General features: G+C 39.7%; 1 protein-coding gene across 1 annotated transcript in view; it reads left to right on the plus strand.

Annotated features, from left to right (window-relative positions):
* The window catches only part of LOC311003835 (cadherin-12-like), a gene marked incomplete at both ends in the record, with an annotated part of 70,311 nt that overhangs the window by 7,778 nt on the left and 37,183 nt on the right, over nucleotides 1-25,350 (plus strand). Inside the window, 4 exons of the mRNA XM_083995722.1 lie at nucleotides 13,297-13,591; nucleotides 17,049-17,168; nucleotides 18,913-19,080; nucleotides 21,676-21,863. Of these exons, the coding sequence (XP_083851848.1) occupies nucleotides 13,297-13,591; nucleotides 17,049-17,168; nucleotides 18,913-19,080; nucleotides 21,676-21,863 (771 nt within the window). The remainder of the gene's footprint in view (nucleotides 1-13,296; nucleotides 13,592-17,048; nucleotides 17,169-18,912; nucleotides 19,081-21,675; nucleotides 21,864-25,350) is intronic.

Below are 25,350 nucleotides of genomic sequence, written 5' to 3' on the forward strand. Positions count from 1 at the left end.
TAGACACAAAACGTGAGGGGAATTGTAGGGAAGCCTACAGTCACAACTGGAGGCTGCTACTTACACTACTTACTTAATTATCCTCTTTGCACTCTGAGGTGCAAATAAGGTCATGACAAGCTTTCACATGGTCTTTAGCACTGCTACCGGTCCCTACTGCTGGCATTAGTATGGGAACAACTGCTCTAGGGCCTTACTCAAGAGCGATTGAACTGCAGTGGTTTAGAAAAGTGATTATTTCATTTTTCACAGTCACAATCTCTGGAGAGTCTCCACTAAGATTCCTCTGTGGAAGATGAAACTGCTGGTTAAAGTGAATCAATTACTTTTGAAATAGTACAATGGGGGTATAAAATACCACAGCGGACCTCAACTATAAACAAAGCAAGCAGTCTAGCAAGAATATTTAAACAAAAAAAAACTGTATGGCTGGTTGTGCAGTGTCACCACCAAGATCCAGTACCATTAAGAATAAACACAGATGGGTACTATTAACATTGTAAAGCTGTGGAAGCAGACTGTCAAAAAAATTCTAAAGCTATGAATAATCACTGTCTCAGTTGAGACACAGCATATTACAAGATTCTGATTAGAGATCACTAGCACCAACATTTCACATTTAACATGATCCATTATGCAGTGAAACTTCTGACAATCTCCTGTTGACAACAGTGGCATCATTGCAGATTAGCAATTAAAGCCCAGAGGGTTTAAGAGGGTTAATGTAACGACCCCGTGTACTCACAATTAGATAATGCAGAGGCCTTCCCTATGCTGAGCAGTGTTTATCTGCAAGAAAAATCTGCCATTAGTGGTGAGGCTATATATCAAGTCGAGCTGCTTTCCCTCGGTCTCTGTTTAACTCTCCGCTGAGTTCAGCAGCTACTCTCTAGAATTTCTGTCTGGCGTCACTGCACTCTCCATCTAAAGATAATGGTCGTGGATTGCTGTTTGACATATTTTCTCTAGAATTATAGCAATGTGGCATTTCACAATCTACATAAAAGAAACTGTTCTTGTCATTTCAATGCATGATAAATATTCTAATGACCACTTGCTACCAGAGGAGGTGTAATCAAAAGCAACATGTGTCTCAGACTTGCCAGCACAACAATGCAGGGACATTCAGACTCGGTGCTACAAAACACAGCACACAGTGCATCACTGTGATGTAAGTGGATAAAAATTTGAAGCAAACAGGAAAAAAGAAAAGAAGATTTGTCCTCTTGTATTTTCAATTTGAGCTGTCTAATAATTTATACTGGCTTTATACTGTGATAGCACAATGCACATAAAGATTTTGATTTGAGCGGAGAAAGTGTTGTGTATGAAGAGATGGAGATAGATAGAGAAGGTACAGGGAGACTGAATAGAAAGCAGGGGGATTCAGAGAGACTACACAGTGCATCTATCATTTGCATCATCTCCCTGATGAAGGATTTGACCCACATAAGGGAAATGCCCATAGTTTCCCAGTGTATTTAAAATAAAACATCTTTGCAAGTCAGATGGACTCCACAGTGGCGATCCCACCCAAAGAAATCACCCAACACAACCTTTTTTCTTTTTTTTTTAACCAGTCAAGGGAACTTGATAACAAGAAATGTCCAAGTCTCTCTCAAGGGGGACGAAATAAATTACACACTTGGCAAGAAAATGCAGGAAGGGAATATGTTCAGAAAAAAAAAAAAAACTTGCAATACTCAGCAAACATCATATCCATAACAGCACATGGATTAAAGGTTAAAAAGAAATCTAATCATCTTACAGAGTCACACTTAGGACTGACACAAAGAAAGAGTAAGTTTCTCACTGTCCTTACAAAACATGTGATGGCATGCAGCAGCATGCTCCAACGCCTCGTTTCTAACACTTGCCCCTCAGAAGGTCACTCATTTAAATAAAAGTCAATAAACCACTTTTCCTAGAAAGGGCAGCCCTGTTTCTCCCACAACTTGTTTATTCCCATGCTTCCTGCCTGACAAGGAATAACCATCCCTCTTTTCATTGATGGCTCTTGCTCCCAGTCCCACCCCACACCTGGCTGAGATTTATCACTGATGTGGAGCCTGCAATTTAATCTTTCAATGAGGACCTATGAGGAGGGCATAAAAACCTTTTCAACAAGACTTATGCACCGGCCCCAACAAAGAGAGAATCCATTATCTGACCATATGAAATTTACCAGCCTCACTGGTGATAGCGTGTTCCACATTGTTAAATATGGTTCAGTTTAAATGCTCTGGAATTTAGCTGTAAAATGCTTGAAAACCTAAAGAGGCCCATATAAAAGCAGCAAACCTGTTTACATGCCATGATGATAGCCATTGTTGTTAAATACTTCAGTGGGACTAAGTGCAAGTCAGCAGCTAATTAACACGGTCGCTAAAAATCACATGCTTCATAACTTAATTGCTTTGCACGGTATGCAGGGGTCTATTCAGTGACCTACAGCTAAGTGAGGCTACTAGATGCAGAGCCTGAGAAAACTGCCAAACAACAATCTTGTTCCATGACATCCATAACGTATGACCAATGCTGTACCTGACTGTCTAACAACAATACAGCATTCACAAAGATAGGGAACATTGCAGTCTGATGCATTTATCTGCAGATCAATGGCCCTACTCTTAACAGTGCCAACAGGTTTTTCCATTAAAAGTGATTATTCACACATTCACATTTTTTATATATAAAATATAAATATATTATTATGTATAAACAAAATAGCTGAAGTAAATATGCAGCTTTTTTTTTTTTACAAATGACCTTTTTGTTGTCTTATCCTTAAATTAATGTATAGTTATGCTGCCCAACTAATTCACTGCCATGTACGAAGTAATATGGAATTGCTCTCCTGAAGATTATGTATGAGGTGTGCCAGTGATTCAGTTGCTTGTTAGGACATTAAGAGGTTGAAGGCATTTACAATTGTAATATATTTTGATGATGAATGTTACGAGAAATTCTGAGAAGAACAGCTGAAATAAAAGCTAATGATGTCATTCATCTGCACTGCCAAAGTAATATATTTCATATATTTTGCCCTCTTGGGTAATGGACTTTTCTTCTAAATTGCCTGGATCATATTTCCAAATGGCGTGCTAATGTCCCAATCGGTATCACTTACTACCGTGGTCAACATTTTCTATTTGAATCTTGACATTGATGGTCAATACTGTTGTGATTCTGGGTAGAAAATTGCATTCTGTATGTTGTATCAATATCACTGTATTGTTTAATCATGTGTGATATGAGAAAAGGGAATCAAGCCTTAACGCCAGTCTCTGAGATCAATAACAATCATGTACATTAATGTGACATGTCAAAAATCAGTCTCACACCATGTTATTTGCTATGCAAAAGGCAACCTCACACGAAAACATGTATTCTATGTAACGTGTACTCTTGTATAACAAAGCTGCTACAACGTGCATAATGTAGTTGATAATTACAGTTACATTAGCAGCCATGATGACTGTAGTTGTTTGGTTTTAATAAGTGCCTGTTTACAGTACAACTGCAGCTGTACAAAGGAATTGCAGCTATAAAGGTGAATATAACTCAATGGCACCATTTGCTATCACACACCTTAGGCTATATCTGTCAATCTATTCCATTTCGTCCTTTCCCTGTCTTCCCCTGGTCTCTCTTCACACACTAAGACTGCGCAATTGATCAAAATATCATCAAAATTGCAAAATGGCCAAGTGCAATATCCAAATCACAGGGGCTGCAATGTTTTGATAAAGGTAATGTCACAACATACCATTATAAATTGGTATTGCAGAGAATTGTGGTACTACAGGGATGCCACAGTCTACAAATCATACTCCAGCCTTAAGCAAACACACTTGTCTACTACAAACCCCTACAAAAATAATCATTTTCATTTGTTTCCACTGAAAAAGAAATCCAAATATAACTAACATTGTGACTTCTATCGTGAAAGCTAAATAATCACAATGTGATTCCTTTTGCATGTTTTCTTGTATAGTCTCCAGAGTGTACCGTATGTGTGCATTTTTATCACCATCCCCATTACCTGACTGAAGCATGACACAACGCAGATAGCAAGCTCCGAGCTGTCAGCAGCAAAGAAATAGCTCACAAGCCAATATCGATCAGCTATAATAAGCTTGCAGCATTTGACAGTGTTTTCTTTTCAGCAGCTCACCAGTACACTGACTACCTCCCAAAACTTAGTTCCGCAACCAGCAGTCATGATGTGGAATGACAGGGCACTGGCCTGACAATGCACGAACTCAGAGCCACCTCCAACATACCAACATGCTGCCAGTCTGTCAACACAATACTGGGTTTGGTAAGACGGTGGCTGAAATCTTGGATTGAAGGGTAGTTTCAGACATAATAATGAATGGCGACATAAAAATAATTATAAGACAGCAGCCGGCCAGGGATGTTGTTCAAAACAAATAAGATACTGAATGAATTGAACTAATTACTACCACACATAATGAATTCTTACAGAAGATGTAGGATAAATACTAACTTATTCAGAAAATGTAAGAAATCTATATGGCTTTGTGATACAAGTGAGGGGGCATGTTTATATTGTATTGTGGTAAATATCAATACCAAACACATTAAATTACTCTGACCCCTTTCAGAATGTTTACAGATTTCTGGTAAATGTACTTTCTGGTGCAGGGTGGCTGGGCCATTCAAGGAACAATGTCAGCTTGCTATCAGCAATGAGTTGTGGCTTCCATATGCATTCCTGAGAGGAGCTGCACATAATCCTGGTTGCAGAAATCCAATTACAGCATTTTCTACAGAGGTTGGTTACATTCTCCTCTGAAATCACTCAAATTAATCAATATGCGAGTTTACTGCATTGCCAATGAGGGACCGTGTGCTGCAAATCCTGTAAGTAAAAAGCGACGGCCTCCTCTCTGAAGCAGGAGCTGCCTGTACAGCACAGCCACTACCCTAAGTATGTGGTTACTCCGCAGCCAGATGAGGTCCCATTTTCCTCATCCCCACCACTATTTGAGGACCTTCAGTCAATGGAGGTATTTTGCACCGGTGATTAATAGGAGGTGAATAATGGTCTTGCCAATATTTGTTTGGACAGCACTGCTGATTCACTGCACCACGACACAATTGACACACTGACTGGCCATCTACATTACCTCAACTGTTGCAGACGGGCCAAGAACGGCTAATGGTTAGAGAGAACATTGTGGAAATTACAGGTCACAGCCTTGGAACCTGACAATATCCAATTTGTGTCTGTAAAACATTCCACATCCTGGCAAAAAGAGATTCAGCAAGACTCTGAACTACTTCCTGATCACTGAAACATCCATTTGAAAAAAGCATCAACTAACAGTCTACAATGTTAATCGAAAATGTGTGATAGTCGTGAGCAAGAATCTGAGGGAAAGAAAATGATGAGCGCAAACATAGTTACTCCAACAGATGGTATAAGTTTGGGTGGTAACAGCGATCTTATTTCAGTCCATTGCACTACCTGTTTCTTTTTATAGCTGTCATGTCAACTGGTACTCTGAGCAGAGCATCTTGCTAATTATGCTCATCATGAAAAATGGAGTGTTAAGACATCTTCACTGTAATATGTGTGCATAGCATCATGCTGTCTCTACGAGCCAACTCTCATTCAGTCACTCTGCATATGCTAACCAGATGCATGTTTACATTTTTGAATTTACATAAGGTTATCACTAATGTCATCATTTGAATTCTTAACGCATAGCCTGTTTTGTTGATTCATGCATTATGAATTGGGAACAACTGTTACAAGAAAGACATTGACTTTTTTTTCTCCTCTTGACTAAAATAATTTATTTTCATTTGGGCACACTATTAAGAAGGTTGGGGCTGTGATAATTCCTCTTGTCTACTGAGCCCAATGGGTGTTTTGTAGTTTAAAAGAAGCCTCTGCTTCCCTATTAACAAATCTTTTTTATATAATTGATTACCATTGTTAGAGTAATGGAATTTTTAATTAATATCAGTCAACTTCCATTTATAATTAATGATGCTATGTGCCTATTCTTTTCACATTTGCATTTGCATTCCATCTTTAATTGTGCAGTTCTGAATCTATTTGCAGGTGCCTCTCCTGGGTACTTGCATTGAATATACTGCAACTGTGAAAAATATGCCATTCTTTCCTTATTCATGTCAAAGGACAACCAAATGTAAACGTCCCATTAATTCTGAATACAGAGTGATCATTATTCAGTACACAAAATGATACGAAAGCCTCATGCAGTTTCAGTCAAGAAAAGAATTGTTTTGGCTGAACAGCATGCTGAGTTATCAATATAGCAGTTATTATCTATATAACAATCAGTGTCACTTCCTATCTGCCTTTGTGCAGTGTAGTATATGATGGAGGCTATCGAGGCTAAACAATGTTAAGCAATTCAAAACAGTTGGCCTGAAACAGCTCACAACAATGCCAAAAATCTGTCAGGAAGATGTTGATTCAGCACTAGAAGCTGTAGACTTCACTGTAAGTTGCTTGTTATTTTGTCCACCACAAGTGAGTGACAAAGTCTCAACAAAAATAGGACAATACATTTTCACAAGCGTTGCCCTTACTTGCCATTTATGTTAGATTGCATAAGACTGTTGACAGGTGTTTATGTTGCTTCATGCAACCCACTGTATATTTTCCTTCAGCAATGAATTGGGCCCAACCAGTAAAAGATTGTGGACCCTATAATGACTACGATGTTGCAACAGTCCATCTGCCACTCTGATCTCTGCAGTGTGCCACAAGCAAAAAAGGTAACAACTTTCACCATGCCTAATAATTACATCGCTGTTCACTGGTATTGACAATTCATTCGTCTAATGGGACAAATATGTTTGAACAAGTCTGCAACACTAAGATCTTGAGATAATCTAGCATAATGAGGTCAAAGATAATGTGGATGGATTGAAAGAGATTACAGGATTACTAAACAATAGAAAACAAGATGGAAAATAAATATACTACGCAAAACAGCTACTCTTTCAGGATTCACTGCAGCCTGACTAAAACAGAGGGTGGTGGAATGCAGAGTGTTTTATTAAAGACTGGCAAACCTGGAAACACAGGCTTCTGGGGAGCACCTTAGGGCAACAAGACTCTTAAACCATAGTGCTGAGAGCTAAAAAAAAAAGGCCCAAAAGAAACGGTTTCATTTCATCTGGGCCAATTTAGAATGTAATTCTTGGATTATTCAATTTTCTTTAGATTACATATACTGTAGATATAAAAGAAAGAAAGAAAAAACACCCATACCCAGACAGGACTCAACACATGTGCAAGTCACATGTGACATATGCAACAACTCCTTGCATACAAGTTAAAATTATACATGGCTGCACATATGCAAGTGAATGTTCATTATTCATCAGGAGGTTTTGTCTCTGCATGTTCTGCATTAACTTAGTCTGTTTGACTGCCAGCACTTTCATCTGAATACAGTACAGGTACATTCAGACACACTGAGCTAACCAAGTACCCATGGCTGCTGAAGGCAGTGCTAGGTTACAGAAAGTACAAAACCTGCCAGGACTAGTGTCCTGGGGTCTCATGTACGAAGGTTGCATAGTATACGCACAAAAACATGGCGTATGTCCTTTTCCATGCTAACGTTCAGATGCATCAAAAGTGAAATGACTAGAAATGTGCGGTGACCAACGTCTATTTGAACTGTGCGCAGAGCTGCGGCCTTGATGATTTTGGCCGCTGCCTTGATTAAATAGCATGTGTACACGGGGGCCGTTCAGATGTAGCGTCTTTTGCGCACATTACTTTCAATGTACGCGCGTCATGTGCGCTCACAACCCAAAACGACGACGTAGCAGCGCGCATTGGGTGTGACACGCTTGTTTTTTCGTTTCTCTGCTCAGTTCACTTCACAACAGACTGTACGTTTTGTTTTTGTTTTTTTCCCCAACATACATGCAGAAGTAATGCAACCACTGCCAACAACACTGTCACAGTTCAAAAGTATGAGAGGCATGCATGCCTACGCACACTAGGCATGTAAATACTGGCACAATATCATAAAGCCAAGAAATAAGAGGCATAGGAAACCTTAGAAAAGGACCGACTAGAACAGTAACCTAATAATAGAATCACATCTATACGTAAACATGTTGCATTTGTAAATTCAGACAGAGACTTTTCAACTTCACGCCAAAATCCCTGCAGTATGATAACATCATATCACTTATCAACACTTCTTATCCAAACAAAATTGCTGAATCACTTTTTCAGCTAGTTAAACACACAATGCTGAAAACAAACCCTGCTGGCTTTGTGCCCATTAACGATTAATGAACCATACCTACATTTAAGAGACATGTCATGCCTCAAAATGTTAAATTATTACAACCATTACAGCTTGAAATACTCCCCCAATTTCTCTGATGATATCGTCTCATGCATAATTGCCCATAACTCCATAAAAATCAACCATCACCAAAACCCACACCACAGGTGGGACAAAACCATGCTCACAGTGGTACAGTGACTAACACCAGCATGTAGTATATGGCAGGCCAGCAAAGCAGCACAGAATAGAATAATATTCTACCTTTTGAAGTCAGAACACCTCCGAAGTGTGTCCAATCTGCCATCTGGTCAGTCACTACAACTAGCTGCAAAAGCCTCAAAATATCCAAGTTTCTCAATATCTCATGACCCGTGTTTTGTCCAGCAACCAGCAATCATACATTGCAGGAAAACTTGAAAACAAAGCTGAAGTGTAAACATTCATAAGCTTCCATCCTTTTCAATCCAATACCAAGCAAATGTCTGTGCACACACAGCAGAAAATACAACAGAATGTCACTCCAGTACAGGCCTGTGCTTATAGTCTTCCCAATAACTTATTGTTACTTAACTTATTATTAATTATTTTTGTTTCTATTAATATAGTTTTATGTCACATTCAAGGTGCAAATGCTGTCCTAGACATATTCAATAAGAAGTTTAATGCAATAATCATTGTTCCTCTGCTCTGCATTACAGCTGGAGGCAACAAAAAAAGAAAATTAAAAACTCATTTTGTGAGTTTCCACAAGTTAATTGTACTTTTGCAGTCATCATAATCAGTTTGTTGTTGTTGTTGTTTTTATCATTTTGATGTGCAATATAAGTTATTATTTGATTTGGAACATGATAGGGACAGTTTCCCCACAAATCAATAGCTTTAATGTAAGGAATTTTTGCACAGACCTGTAGCACTGGTACACCCCACCTTATTCAAGGCAGCAGCATTATCAATGGCACGGCGGCCTCTCAACAAGCAAGGAAAAATAAGAAGAGAAAGAGGCACGGCGGCCTGCAAGCGACACAAAGCAGCCAGGGTGAAATAAATTCATGACCTTACTGTTGATGTCTTCGGGCTCGTTGACAACCCGTCCGTGACTCCAGCTCCCTGCCGTCCAAGCTCCGTCCATTTTCCAAATTTGCGTCTGGAAAACTTCAACGGTGTCCAAAAGTTCAACTTCTCCGTCAAGTCCGTTCAGCTGGAATAATTCGCCATTTCGTTCAAGGTATCCTGGTTACTCACACACAACCGTTGACATTACGATTATTTAACCGTGGTTAGTTTGGCCTGTCATGGATGTCAACTCCACTCGGTCAATTTCCCAGCTGACTCCCGTTTTCGAGGAGGTGGGGGCTCCTTCAAACTGCTTGGTTTTTAACGCAGACCGTTTCTTCATGGCGAACTTCCTCTTATTTGATATTTAAAGAAAGTCAAAGTAGAAGTTTGCATGTGAGTAAATTTCTCCCTCCAAAACTCTTCGAAACGCCGTCACAGCCGTTGACGTATTTCGCGCAGCTGACACTGATTACCTGCTCATCATCTCGCGACAGGTGTGTTGGGTACTCCTGCAGCTACTCGAGCGCCACCTGCTATTGCGCAGTTAAAATTTTGTGAACGGTCTGATGTCCTAATCGTTCTACTCGCTCCACATTCATAGTGGGCAGCAACTATTGTGTTAAAATGTTTTCGTTGTTAATAGCACTGAAACTACTTATGAATAATTACATAATGGGGTTATTTACCTCTAAGAAGGCCAGATGAAAGCTACTGGATGGTCCATGGCTAAAAGTGGCAGGAAGTGATCCCCCCAAACTGATGGATAGATGGAGCAGGAGCCCTGTCCTATTGTATGACATGTGTTTAATTTGAACCCCCTGAAGACATCTGATTGAAGGTATATGTACCATTATTAATTATTACAGAAAACTAGAATAACAATGCAAAATACTGTGAAATACTGCAAAAGTAAGAGCATAAATATATGTTCTGGTAAAACATCAAATAGATGCAGAGTTAAGTTTTTTCTTCTCAATCCATCCCATCCCTGGGAAAGAGGAAGGGAGAAATGAAACTCCAAATTGCCTGAAAAACATGTCAGCGGTTAGTTCAGATCCAGGTTACTGGATGTGAGTGTAATAATATCCTCTCTCCTTTCCTCATTCCCTCATTCTGAATCCTTCAGTAAGTCTTCTACAGTTCACCTGTAACCCCATGTCATTGCACAGGTGGGAGAGTAAAAGATGCTCTGTTTTTCTATGTAAATTTAATTCCAATTTAAAGTCAGGTATGACTTTATGTTCCTTCACAAAGCTACTGGGCTGTAATAAAAAAGAAAATTGCCCAAAGCAGTATTTTGTTGTTTTAATGAGGGACATCAATATAAATGAAAAACAAAATGAATGAAATTCCTAATTAATTGTCTTAAATGAAAAGAAGTAGGAAACTTTCCGGAGGCAAAGAAACAGGTCAAGCATGGTGACATTAAGTTTTTTGATGCATGGCTGATATTGTTGATTTAGTGTCTCTTGAAGCACTTGAAACATGTTTACTTTTTTAGGTTTACATGCTTTCAAAATTTTCTCTGATTGACTGTGAGGGCTGATCAATTTCAACTTTAGTTGACCCGTAATTTCTTCCCGCAAGACTGGATGAGCTTCTTTCATTTAATTCATAGACTAAAAGAAATCTGAAGGGGAAAAGTTTGCTGTATCCCAATTTAAAAGTTTGGTCCACAACATGGACTGCATTCCTACTCAGTACTTGTATACACCATAATGAACCAACAAGGCCTGCCTGATGTTGAGGCTTATTTGCCTGCAACCACAAATTTAAGCCTTTTTTTGGCTTTCAAATGTGGGGGACACAAGATGTAACAGTACAGTTTGTACTATAGCAGATTGAAGAGCATGGAGAAAAGGAGAGAGAGGCAAAAACTCATATCTGGTGACACTGCCTCTTCCATATCTGGGTAACACATCATGTCTTGGAGGCACATTTCACAATTTTGACTATTACAAAGTGTAGATTATTTTTGCTGCAGTTTGCAGAAATCTGTTCCTGTTGAATGGGCCATCAGGTGATCCTTAATGAACTCATGGCCCTTTTCTACTACACAGTTACAGCTCTACTCGACTCGGTTTCGGTCATTTTCCATTACAATTGGTCGCCATAGCGCGGCTGCTATGTCCTCTTTATCTAGCTCTCTTTTTTCAGTCTTTTGTTTAGCCTCCAAACACATTGTCTGCACCTCGTCAAACAACAGCCACAGTACTGGGGCTTATACATAAGGAAACGCCACTTAATTGCATCTAAAACAGAACTGTAAAGAATAGAGATTTTTTTTTTAAGTGGCCGTGCGCATGTCATTATGTTGGGCTTCATCTGTGCAAATATAAATTCATTATCACCCTAAAATAAGCAGAAAGCTTTACCTGCCTGAACTTAGCAATCACTTAGCACCTGCCCAAACATACCCAGCATGCATCTGTTGCTGGGTACAGAAGAATGCGGAGCTCAGTTTGTAATTCACTTTGTTTCATTGTCAGATTGTCTCATTTGTGGAGAAGTATGCTGTTGACATTATTCACACAGACAATATATAATCTACATTTCAGATTTCACGCTCTTTGCAGAAAATGTTATGCGATCTACTTGTCACCCACCAAGGGTCACGTACTAAAAATAATTCATTCATTTGAATAGCAATGAATAATGCACCATGCGTGAGAGCGTTTTAATGCCTTGCAATGCTCGTGTGAACCGGACAATTTGCACTGAATCACCAATCACCCCCAGTGCGTTTTGGGCCCACATCTGCTCGTCTAGCGTTGTTTTGAACCACAACCTACAGAGAATTTATAGCTGCATCTCAAATTTACTCTCTTCTCCTTGGCTGGGGGTTCGCTGGAAAATTGGCTACGTGCAAATGATTGCTCAGTGTTTACAAGTGGGGTAGAGAGAGACTTAATTACTCGTAAAAAAAAAAGAAAAAAAAAAGTCAGTGTTGATCCAGAATCTGGATTCATTCAGTCACTCACTGGTGCACAAATAAGAGGGTGATTACAGGCCGGTAATCAGTATTCAGTCAGATGATAGCAGTTGGAAGAGACTAGTTTACCCATTTGAAACAGCCAAAAAATAACCCTGGTTCTACAAATGCATATAAATTAGTATTAGAGCTATTTCAACCAAGGCAGCGGGTTGATTCCTGTACGACAGTGCTGGTGGAAAGTCCATACCATTGATAAGAAGGCAAAAATCAATGTCCATTCTGTATATGATGGTGATCATATTGCATTAGAGTCTTTACATTTTTAAAATGCTTTGAACAGTATAACTGATCTCTGCAGGGAGGTAAACATAACAATGTCAATAGGCTTGCTGCCAAAAGGCTCAAATGTGTTTGTGTTGAACAAAGACAGCTGCATTGGCCCTGGATCTATATTAATAAGGATGTTCTCTGACTGGAGTGGTGATATTCTGCTACTGCTCAGAGTCATCTGGTCACAGGCCTTTGCTGTCAGGTTATAGTATTAGAAAATGTTCCTGTGGAAAATGACTATTTACCTCTTGCTGTCACACTCTGATCTTTACCACTTTGAGAAAGAAAACTCCCACCTCCTATCACACACAAGCAAAAGGTTTTGAGTCATGCTTGAATAGAAGTGTGTCCAAGATGTTGAAGACTTATCACTGCAGCATAATTGCACTGAGAGAATACATTATTTATGAGAGATTTAGCCTCATTAATCTGTGAAACGTTTCCGAAAGTACGATCATTTTATTTTTCTCATGACTTAGTGTTTTGCAGATCTTTGCAGAGACACGAATTTGCTCTTTGATGCACAGTCAGTTTCCTTGACTGTTTCTCTGAAATAGTGTTCTTTGACAGTTCTTCCCCAGCGCTTTCAATGAATCATTATCTGTGCCAAAGTTTGCACTCAACCTGTCTTTTTCCTATTTTGTCTTGCAGCTGCACACTGACCTCGATAAGGGGGACAGTGCGGTGAAGTACACTCTCTCGGGGGACGGGGCAGGCTCCATTTTCACAATTGACCAAACAACGGGGGACATCCATGCCTTAAGGAGTCTTGACAGGGAGGAAAAGCCTTACTACACCCTGCGCGCCCAGGCTGTCGACATGGACACCAATCGGCCCCTGGAGCCTGAATCTGAATTTGTAATCAAGGTTCAAGACATCAACGACAATGAGCCAAAGTTCCTGGAGGGACCGTATACGGCCAGCGTACCTGAGATGTCACCAGTAGGCAAGTAGCCATCTGAAGTGATTTGTTCTGCCCACTAAAGATAGAGAGGCCGGTGCTCTCATTAATGAATTGGAAATCTTCGCAGTAAAAGCTCTGTTTTCTCCTCCTTAACCGAGGAAGACAATAGTGGAGTTGCAGTAGCATCACAGGCGCAACCGGAGAGGCAAAGCTGCTCCCTTCCATCCCACTTCGACATGTCAAAGATCCAGTTATTCCTGGTGTGCCCTGAGTGTATTTCACAGCTCTAGTCTTTATACCCGCACCATCCCCAACCGCCCTCACCCTCCCCTGGGAGAACAGATCAAGGTAATTCGCTGAGAGAATGGTTCCTCTTGTTCTGAATGGCAATGAAGCTCTCAAAACTCCCAAATCAGCAGTCTCTAGAGTGCAAGTAGAAAGCAGGCACAAGGCAGCCTACCCTCCTTGTGAGCACTTGACATCATACACTACAACACAAACTGTTTATTGTAGAATCAGAGGAGCAGAACAGAGATAAGCTTTTAACACCACCCACAGATGATCAGTCAGATTGCTTGGCAGATAAATAGTCAGTTTTGTTTTACATAATCATTTGGACATTTCTGTAATCGTTCATGTGTGCCTATCAAACAATGTCGACATGTTTAGGTTATTCGGGTAAAAGAAGCATTGTTCCATTATCTTTAACACTTTAAAGGGATATTCTGGCAATGCTGTATAAGTAATTGGTCATACAGTATAAAAGATGAAGATATACTTACCCAGACACCACAGTATGTGTCATACCACAAAACATCTACATTTCCCATAATGCACCTGGATACCATACATAAACACTCACTACAACTCTTAACACCAGGTTTCTGTAATGAGTTCAAAGTCTTAAGATGACTAGGACACGTAGGACAACTGTTTTCACAGGCAGAGAACTCATTGTGATAAGCAAAGTTACACTTCATGTGCTTGCTTCTTTTAATAGCAGGAGTTTAAATTAATCACACATGATTGATAATGGAAATTATTCATGAAAATAATTCCAGCCAAAAAAAAAAAAAAAAACGACTGATTGCTTTTTAGGAGGAGGCTAAATTTGAATGTAAAGTGTTTTGTTAAATCTATTTGTTAAACAAATAGTACTGTAGAAGAAAAAAAAACAAGAAATAAATCTGAATAAATTTCTACATACAAATAAAGAGTGATTACTGTCCAAAAGAATCAAACAGAATCACACAGTGGGCATTTAAAGTCAATCAAATTAGAATTTCTGATTTGGACACAAAACCAAATAAAGTCTGGGGGTAGAAATAACATTCACCATCTCACAGCTGATTCCATAAAACTGTAAGGCACACTGAGAATTGTTTCCAAGCTCTGCAGAATAACGATGCCATTGGAAAATATCTTTGTTTACAATTCATTTGTGATTCTAAAAAATTCCCTGCACGGTTTGCGTAAGAAGTTATCTTTACTTCCAGTGCAAAAAATAACACACCACAGGAGAGGCAACCATTGTATAAACATCAAACCAGCTAAAGTCTTTATCAATATTTATACCAGCGAGACTCGTGTGATCAATGGGTTCATTAACTGTTACACCCCTCTTGTTGTCTTTGGCTAGAACGTCCCTGTGGATGTTTCTGTGTTAGCGGGGCAAAACAAAACTGAAAAGAGAGGCTTCCTGAACATAAATATGCAATAATGTTTGGTAATGGAGACTAATCTATGGCCAAATATTTTAAAAAATACAAGTGGCGTAATCCACTGACTGCCCTGGAGTTGTTACCAATGAGCTTATCCATGATTAATTTAGAGAAACTTACACATAAAATAAAAAAAATAAAAATGCTTCAGAGAGTTGCCTGAAAAGACAGTGTAATTACCACAAATGTCTTGGAGGAGTTTGTTCATTTCACTCCCTACAAGCATACATTTTAATGTATTCATACTTAACTTTCCCTCTTTCACATGTACCTGTGCAGATGTCCTCTCCCAATCAGACCAGTCCTATTATTGCATTCAATTATTCTCTTTTCATCGTCATGTTTGAATATAAACTATGTTTGCAAATGCAGTAGGTTGATTGGCTACCTCTGGATTGTATTGTGACATTACAATAAACAGTGGAAAGCTGTAATGTAAAGAATATTTAATAAAGTCAGACACATAATCAACATTTTACAAAACCCTTGGCTGCATCCTCCTCCTGTGTTTACCTGCAGTGTCCTCTGAAGCAATTCTTTTCACCTAGCCATTACTCACACGCCTGAATTACCATCATTATAAGAATGGATTTAATGTATTTTTCTGGCTTGTGTGTAGTCTCACGCCGAGGAAAAGGCGGTCACCTTTATCGCCCGGGAATGTGTAGGTGTGAGGCTTTTACACTCGCTCTACATCTGAGGTCTTGGTGCTGCGGATTCTCTCTCCTTGGCTGAATTGAAAATATTGTGTTAATGTATTATCTCATCTATTGTTTATTCATGTTGAGCACAATGCAGTCCTTCTCTGGTATGTCTAATCAGGAATGTGTGGCTTTGTTAGCGAGGATTGAGACACTAATCGCTCGCACCTAATGTTTTAATGCCATTGTTACCATCTGCTCAGACTACAAAGCCTATTTAATGTAGAGCAAGTTCTTTACAGGTGACTGGGAGCTTACCAGAATCTGAAATGACCGTGTAAATGCCATCCCTGTGGTCAGTGTCTCCTGTTGTTTATTGTAAGAATCCCATCCCCAGACATTCCCTATTTTACACAGCATGCATTTAATCCAGCCAGATGTGGGTATGTGATTGATACATGGACATGTGCACACAGAGCTGTCTGCCTGTTAAGACATCCATGTCAACCTGCCTGCAAGGAGGCTTTCCAACGCATATGCCCATCTGCCCACACACCAGGCTTGTTGTTTGTGTCTTAGAGTTATAAAATAGTAAAGCTGACAAGACACTTTTAGCTGTCGGTTGCTCAAACTAGAAACTTTTGATTGAATCTGCCGACTTTAAATTAAGGACCATGTTAATGGAATGGTGTTTTCAATGCCAGCTAGTTAAGAGAGATGAGCCTAACCCACAACAAGTAATTATTCTGTCCCTGTTACTGCTGAAGTTTGGAAGCCTGCCATCCTAATACTATTCTCCCCATGGACCTTTTGTTTTGTTAATGGTAGCATTGTTTAATGAATGGCTTATTTCTTCTTAATAATAGCCACTTACTACTGCTACAAATGTGCAAATCAAAACATACAACGGGAAAGAAAAATTGAACAACTTCCCAGCACACTCCTCCTCATCGCAGTCTATCAGGGACTTTGACTGTTAAGCATATAAATGTAGCTTTCACAGTTGTGATTCATCATTAATTAGTGTCAGGTGAGATCATCCAGGAAAAAAAGACAAACCTCAAACAGTCTGGATTTCAGTCCCACGGGGAAACAAATTAAGTCAGAGTCAATAAGCCGTCCCATTATTTTCCACAGGGACGTATGTGACGCAAGTGACGGCCACAGATGCAGATGACCCTACCTATGGAAACAGCGCTCGAGTGGTGTACAGCATCCTCCACGGCCAGCCGTACTTCTCCGTTGACCCCAAAACAGGTGAGGCACTCATCCCTCTTTCTGCTGATTATTGATGTGAAAGAGTAAAGTTCAGAAACATCTTTATATTTTACTCTAAATGCACGAGTCAGACGTGTCAGAAAAGGAGTGCCTCGGTTTTATGTGTACCTTTGCAATTGCGGCGAGGCAATCTTGCAGTGAAATAAGGTTATCTAGGTCATTAGTCTTGAATGATATGAGTGATTGAGTGTCTTCTAAACAGCCGACTAGTGGGACTATACATCAAGACAAAAAAAAAAAAAAACAGGCCTAAGCACTGAGCCTTGGGACAAAAAAGGACACAAGAAGACAGTGAAATATTTATTTGATAGACTCAATTCAGGCATTCTCCATTATCGGTGAGGGTAATTTACGATATCAGAGATTTGAAATATCTGTTTTGGAGAGCAAAAGATAAGAAAGCCAGACGTAACATTTATTTTGGATATGGTGGCTCTAAACGTGTTAGGGTGGATTTGCAGTATGTCATCACTTTTTGCAACATATCAAAACGTTAGGTAAACCTATAAAAACCGAGAGTCTCAGCTTCAGGAAACAAACTGCTATCTCTAACCCACCAGTGGTTTTCTGAACCATTGCTGCAAGGATACTGGGTAGTCAGTGTTGTGCACAGTTAGTCAGCAAACTGCCTCAAGCAGGTGCCTTAAAACAAACAAGCACAATAACAACTGATGCTGAAACATCAACTGTTAGTTATTTTCTTTTTGATTTCAACCTGCCCTTTGTTGGATCGGGCACATGGTGTCATACCAAGTAAAAAGGGTGCAGAGTGGCAGCAAGGGGTGTTGTGGCACATGACTCCTCTACATCTAAAAAACCTCCATCCAACCAGTGTTTGCCGGCAGTGGGCCGCTGTTGGCTTACTATCTGGCACAGTTCAAAGCATATGAAAATAGGTTCATACATATCACACGGGCAGATTCTGCGGAATCTGCTGCTGATTATGCTGCTAACAGAGCACATCCTGTGACTGTATTTCAAACTGATGCTGGAAAAAATCAAACTGTTGAAGTAAATGTTTGCCCCGCTGAGCCTGCATCTATCTCCAAATGCACATCAACAAGTGGAACAAACGCTGGGAGGGAAAAGGTGAGCATGGGGAGGAGGACGATAACAACATGGGTAATTCAACCTTGCACGTCACGGGAATTATCTCTGCCAGACACTTTTTTTTTTTAAGTAAACATAGTCTTTGATTTTGGAATCATGTATGTTAGGAGTCTGTGTATGAAATGGAACATCCTCACATCGGCACTATACTTCAGAGTCAGAGAGGGAGGATGAAGTGCAGACCCACCTATATATACGCCCGCTCTCGTTTAGCCTGCCAACCTCCCACTGACCTAGCAATTAATCTGCAGTACAAACACTCTCTGATCTCAGGGTCTCTGATCCTCAAGTGAATCATCATATGGCTTCACAAGAGTTCCCCATTGAATGTCAAGTGTCTCCAGTTTACGAAATGACCTCTATTTCAGCTTTGGTCAGGGGCACATGTGCAGCTTCTTATTGGGGAGTGAACTCTTTAGGTGGAAAAAATATTGCGCGTTTTGAAGTAAATTGTACATTTGGCAGCAAACACATTTCAGGGGATTTTATGTGCAGGTTTCTTTTCTGCTCTGTCCTTTATATCTCAGTATCTCTGTCTCCCGCTATCTCTTCTTCTTTCTCTATTTCTCGTTTTTTATTATCTGTACTTCTCATCAATCTTGTCTCACACCAGGGGTTATAAAGACAGCCTTGCCCAATATGGACAGAGAGGTGAAGGAACAGTACCAGGTATTAATCCAAGCCAAGGACATGGGGGGCCAACTAGGGGGGCTGGCCGGGACCACCACCGTCAACATCACGCTCAGCGATGTCAACGACAACCCACCCAGGTTCTCGAAAAGTGAGTACCCTTTAACACTAACACACAACACCAGCCTTCAACTTTGGAAAAACGGTAATATTGCGGACGACCTTACGCAGGTTGATATATTTTATGATGAGAAAATAAACACTGTGCAATTACAACCGGGCAGAGGGTATCCATCACATCTACTCTGTGTAATTGGTTTTCATTATTTGTCATTATGCTTTGTCGTAAGCAAAGGTCTGTTTATTTAGCATGATTGCATCTACAGCTACTACTCCTGGCAAATAAACCAGGATTTGTGTTATTTCACTCTAGGGGCATTTTTCTATATTTAGATCATCAGGCTTGAGCATGATGGTGCTGCACCGGGGATTGAGTCAGTGTATTTAAACACTGTCTCTTATCCCGTATTTTATATAAGCTGCTAAACCAGATTAACTCGATTGTACTATTCACCGGGTCATGTAAAACGCTGGTATATGGTAACTGTATGCATACTGATATGCAAAAGTGTTTCTACATGTAGGCATTGAATACTACACGTGTGCAAAATATGCCCTCCTCCAAAACAGCAAGTGTATGACAGGAAAGCAAAACGACTGTGCTGTACTGATGCAGTCTCTTCAGGTATTTTGAGGTGACACCGTGTGGTCTCCTCTGAATGTAAATTCAAGCAGTCAGACGGTCAAGCTCCTTTGGCTGTGTGGAAAAGATGATATTTCCATAATGCTGTCACAGCACAGGGGTGTGGGCCAAGTATGGCGCCTCCTCTGCCCTGTCCCAAATCCTCTCTTTGTCTTCTTCTCTTTCCTGTTTATCGAGGGCTTACAGGTAAAAAAAAAAATACCAAAAAAATAAAACAACTACTATATTTGTTCCTGCTATACTGGAGGATCTCATCGGATTTCTCATCAATTTTAATGTACATATTATATTGATGCATGAATGCATGACACATCTGTCGTTTTCCAGACAGATTATGCATTTGTGAAGTCAATCCCATAAACCTCTGTGATGGCACCAGAGGTGGTTGTTACTGCAAACCCTGCAGAGGTCATGAGTAATAGTGGTGTACAGCACCTTTATCTGGCTTTGCTGAATTATCCTAGAAGCTTCTTTTTAGATACCGACAATAATGTGCAGCAGCTGTTTGTTAACTACTCTTAACCTGCACCTCTCTGCATATCGGCAAGGGAGCTAGCAAAAAAAAGTTGCAAGGATGTGAACCCTAAAGGACTTTTATAAATGAATGCATGTCCTTGAAAGTACTTGATTATTTATTGAAATTATGGTACCTAAAATAACCCCTATGCCTCAGCACCCCGTCTATCTATCCTAGGATCAACGCTGAGGAAAAACCCAAGATCCACAGTAAAATTGCAGAATGACAAATGAGGAACAGTGCAATATCATACACAGAGGTACCAGTATCTTATAGTGTAGCGTGACCTAATGCATTGCACTGGCTGTAAACAACATTTAATGCAGCATTTTTCAATAAACTAAGAAAGGGCATTCACTTGTGTTTCAGCACATTTATTCCGGTCCTCCACTGAGAAATAAGAAATAACCTCTCCTCCAAGCAGCATCTTTTTTCAACCTTCTGGTGCCGAGTGTCTGACACTCGGGCTTATCGTAGACATTTATGTTCAACTTCATCCATCTCCAACTTGCCATTGTGTCAAGAAGAGATGGAGTTTATATAGAGTCATTCATCCCTTCCCTCTGTGGCACATTGTCTTCTCTTAGATGTATTCATTCTTCAGCTCAAGTTGGGGTTTGTTCCTCATATAAGAGGCGAATAAATCAAATTTTAGGCTGTTTCTTTTTTTTTTCTTTTTTTGCTGCAGGGAAGTGTGTTAGGGATTTGTTTAATTAAATGTGAATGTGTTAGGAATTTGGTTCAGTGAATGTAAAGCTAAAGCCTTCCAGAGCCACTATGTTTTTGTAACCACTAATGGAAAATCACAGATCATCATGAATAGTCCCTTAATGAAGGTTGTAGCATTTGACACAGTACCTGCTTGTTGAGTAATATTGAGAATTAATGTCAAAAGGATTTGCTGACATGTATTGAGCATGAAAAAGCAGGTGTAATTGTGAACTGTGTGTCCACAGCATTTCTATGACAACAACAGGTGCAGATTTGTTATGTAACAGTTAAGTTTCCACATGTCTGGTGCAAGCAGACGCTGTTGTTTGAACAGCGAGTGAAGGAAAACACAGAAGAGATCAATTTCTATCTATTGTCAGTTGTAGGTCACATTTAAAAAAACCACTCTTTGTTGGTTTGTAGATTCCTTCCTGAGTTGTCAGCAGTGATTTGTGCTGTCATGAGTATTGAAGCCTCTGGGCTCTTGTGTTTGTTGATCTTACAGGTTTAGCCAGCCAATTATAAGTAGCAGAGCAGCCTTGATGTCCAGACGCATCAAAATTGAATAATGTCATGCCTATTGCCAAAGGCCTGACTTCAGACAGAAAGCATATCAGCTACTTGCCTGTGGGTGGATAAAACATCCTCTGGTGGTGAGAGACTAAATAAAAGACAAGATGTGAAGAGCTCAGTGTTTCCATCCGAATCAAGCGACGATAATGAATGACTAAGTCCAGCCTGATGTTTGTTCACAGGTTTCTTTCACCTCAGAGTCCCCGAGTCTTCTGCAGTGGGGTCGACCGTGGGGCGAATCAAAGCCCATGACCTGGACATCGGAAGAAACGCCGAAGTGGAGTACACCATTGTGCCAGGTGATGGAGGCGCCATGTTTGACATCACCACCAATGAACACAACCAAGAGGGGATCATCATTCTCAGAAAGGTATGAAATGTCAGAAATTACCACAAAACTGTTGAACAAATTTTCATATAAAAGCTGAATAACAGACAACCAGGACAAGGGCTGATTAAGATTGGAAAAAAAACACTTGAGGGTTTCACATTACCTGTGTGATTCACATTGTAAATTTCCACAAAACCAATTTATTCAGTTTATACTCACCACCAGTATAACTTTTACAAATAAATTTCCCTTTTGTTTTTCCCAGTTGTTAAGCTGCTGTCAGAAATGCTCAAGACCTTGACTTTTCACATTAAAATACCAACAAGGGTGATTTTAATGTGAAATATTTGCTTAGCTCAACAATGAAGTAAAAAAAAAAAAAAGACTTTAATGGTTGAAGAAAGTGGTTTTCTGAGAGCAGCACTGGTATGACATGACTCTGCTCTGGATTGATCATTATGAATTTCTAAAGACAACAAGGCAAACTTTGAAATGAAAGCCTCTAATATGAACCAAATATTTAAAGACCAGTTGTTCCAGCCACTGAGGCAAATTTTTGAAAAATATATTCAGGATGTTATGTGTATGCTAATGGACTTCTGAGGAAAATGTTCTGAGTTTTTTGTATGGCATGTTGGATGTGGCCTACTACCACGCTACATCTTGACAACACCGTATCATGTTATAAAACACTGTGACAATATGAAAATTCATAATTAAAAATAATTACATATTATGTAATATATAGTGTACAATTCCAGACCCTTCTCCTCCTGCTGTTGTATTGGTGGGACACTGCACACTGAATCATCAGTTTACGATGATTTAAAAAAAAAAAGATAAAAGATATTGCTAGGGACAGTAAATGGAACCTATGGGACGTAACACAAAAGAAAGAAAAAAAAACATGAAACTTTATGCATACATACACACATATATGCCTATATATATATTGCTTTCCTCAGCAAAACAGAGGCAGATATGTTACACCTGGGGAGGAGGGGGTGTTACTGCACTCCTAGCACCCCTACTTCCCACAGGTATGCAATTCTGTGTGTTATATTTACACCTTGAAACTCCTCAGCAATAATATTCCACTGGTGTGCCTGCTGTTATGGAGCACTGTGGAAAGTAGCCTTTTTTGACATTTACATTATTTTCCATCAATAACAGAAACATCTCAAGGCAAAACCACAGGCGCAGTAACATTTAATTATAAATATCAAAATAGGAAAGAAAATTGGATAAATAGAAGATATATAATAAAATAAATGATAATACATATGTCATTATACAGCACTAGCAGGTCACTCCACAGATATAAAGGCTGAACCCATGATCTTTCAGTCGTCTGATGTTGCACTCTAACTGTTTGTCTTGTTGCTGCCTGTGCCTTAAAGCACAGTTCAGAGCAAAAACATTACTCCCTCTGAGTGCCTGTGTTATATGAAGCATTCACTCAGCATATCAGGGCTCATTTCCTATGCCATATGTTCTTTTTTGCTACATAGATTAATATAGCCAGTGCATAGTGACCCACAGCAAGAGGTCTTGGTCTTGGGGTTGTGCTATCTTTGAACCACAGCGCAAAAGTATCTCATTTAATACCAACTTTTACCACATATAGAGCATTCGTAGAGCCTTGATATCGCTTCACAAAATGGCAAGTGGCACAAAAGCAGCAGTGATATGAGAGAAATGTATTACTCTGACGATAAACCCCTGGAGATCTATCATCTCATTTTCAAGAAGGAGGGGGGGGGGGGCACAACTGCTGGAGGTGAAGAAAAAGGACATTACAGCCACAGACTAAAATTAGAGGGAGAAATAGAGTAGTGTAGTCAGTGCAATAAGTACTAATGTACTAAATAGCCAGGCTATAATGAGACGTATTATGCGATCAATTATTAACTTTAGCCTATATATTAAAAAATTATAAACCTCTGTACCAAAATTCATTCATTCATACTTAAATAATATCATGACCTAATGTCTCTAGGATCTTAGGAATAAATTAACTTAATGATCTTCTATTCCTTTAAAATATACCCTACCACCGTGTTTTGTTTTGTTTTCTCCGAACAATGCTACAACTAGGAACCATATGTCTGAACATGGATAAGAGGACACTGAGTAATAGATTACAAGCTCCGCAGGATGAGCCTCATAACATCATCTTTCATAATGTTTTCATGATGTTCTGGTTTATTTAGTGAAAATCTCGCTATTAAAAGTATTCCCTCATTTGTGTACGTTCTCAGCTGTGCTGTGACACCCTCCTTAGGGTACGCCTTGTTAAAGACTTGAAGATCCATCATACCCAAACATACTAAATTGAGATAATATAATTCCTCTTACCCACAAGCTCAGCTGCAGAAAGCAAGAGCACGGCGTTATATCCCTCAAGACACTGAAAGCATTCAGCTCAGTGACAGTGGATGGTTAATATACACTGCGAGTGCTGCATGGGCAGGGAATGTACGTACAAAGGTACACTTACTTATGAAATTGGGAGACAAAAAATATATTAACAGTATTATTTGCACTAATGAAATCATCATTAGACAGCCTTGTCTACATTTGGTAATATTCAGAATGTACATATATGTGCTGCGCAGAGGCTCCCTTGTGCCTCAAGCTTTACTGGCCAGCCTGGTTAGAAAGAATGTGTGTTGTGCAGTTTTCTGCACTTTATTAATTGTTACCTCTCACTGCTCAGTGTCTTGAATGCCCCGTGCAGCAGTTAAGAGGCATATAGTATGAATGGTGCCCACAGCCCAAAATACACAGTTGCACACAGATGCAGTTTATTGTGCACACTCACTCATATGCAGGCAAACATGTAGAAATATAAGCATTCACTCTGCTTTTGTGTTGCACTCTCGGGCTGACTCGCTCACACAAGCCCTACACATTGATTCCTTCATTCTCGCTGCTGCATTTCCCTCTGGCAGGATGCAGTAGACCCCTGTGGTGAGTTTAAATGCCGTTTGCTGTCAGTGCTATTGAGGTTCAATAGGGAAAAAAAAGAACTGCAGAGCAATGCTAAGATTGCATAATGCAACAGTCACAGAATGTCTCAGCGATACGACAAAGGAGAAAAAAATGTCAGTGTCAGAAAGTGAAGACTTTTGTAAGCAACGCTATGATGCACCAAAGAGATGGATTCCCTTTTCTGGATTCAGCTCTCTGGTAAATTTTCCTAAAATACTGTTGTGTCATTATTTCCATATCAACACCATTAAAATACTGTATGTGTATGTGGTAAGGCAACAACTCACTCTGTTTTAGCATCACGTCAGTGACGATTTGGGGAGAGCAAAAATCATTATTTCCCAATAACGGATATCTCATCTAATTTAATCACACAACATTGTGGGTGTTTTCTGTTGCTGTGACACAGAGGCTGCCCTGCTGTAAACAAACAACTGTATTATGACCCATAGTAATGTTTTATTGTCAGGTGACCTCTAGAGGCTGCAGTAATTATAATGAGAGCAAAGCAGGAAGTCGTATATAGAGCAAC

The sequence above is a fragment of the Trachurus trachurus genome (genome assembly GCF_905171665.1).
Source record: "Trachurus trachurus genome assembly, chromosome: 20".
Taxonomy (NCBI): Eukaryota; Metazoa; Chordata; class Actinopteri; order Carangiformes; family Carangidae; genus Trachurus; species Trachurus trachurus.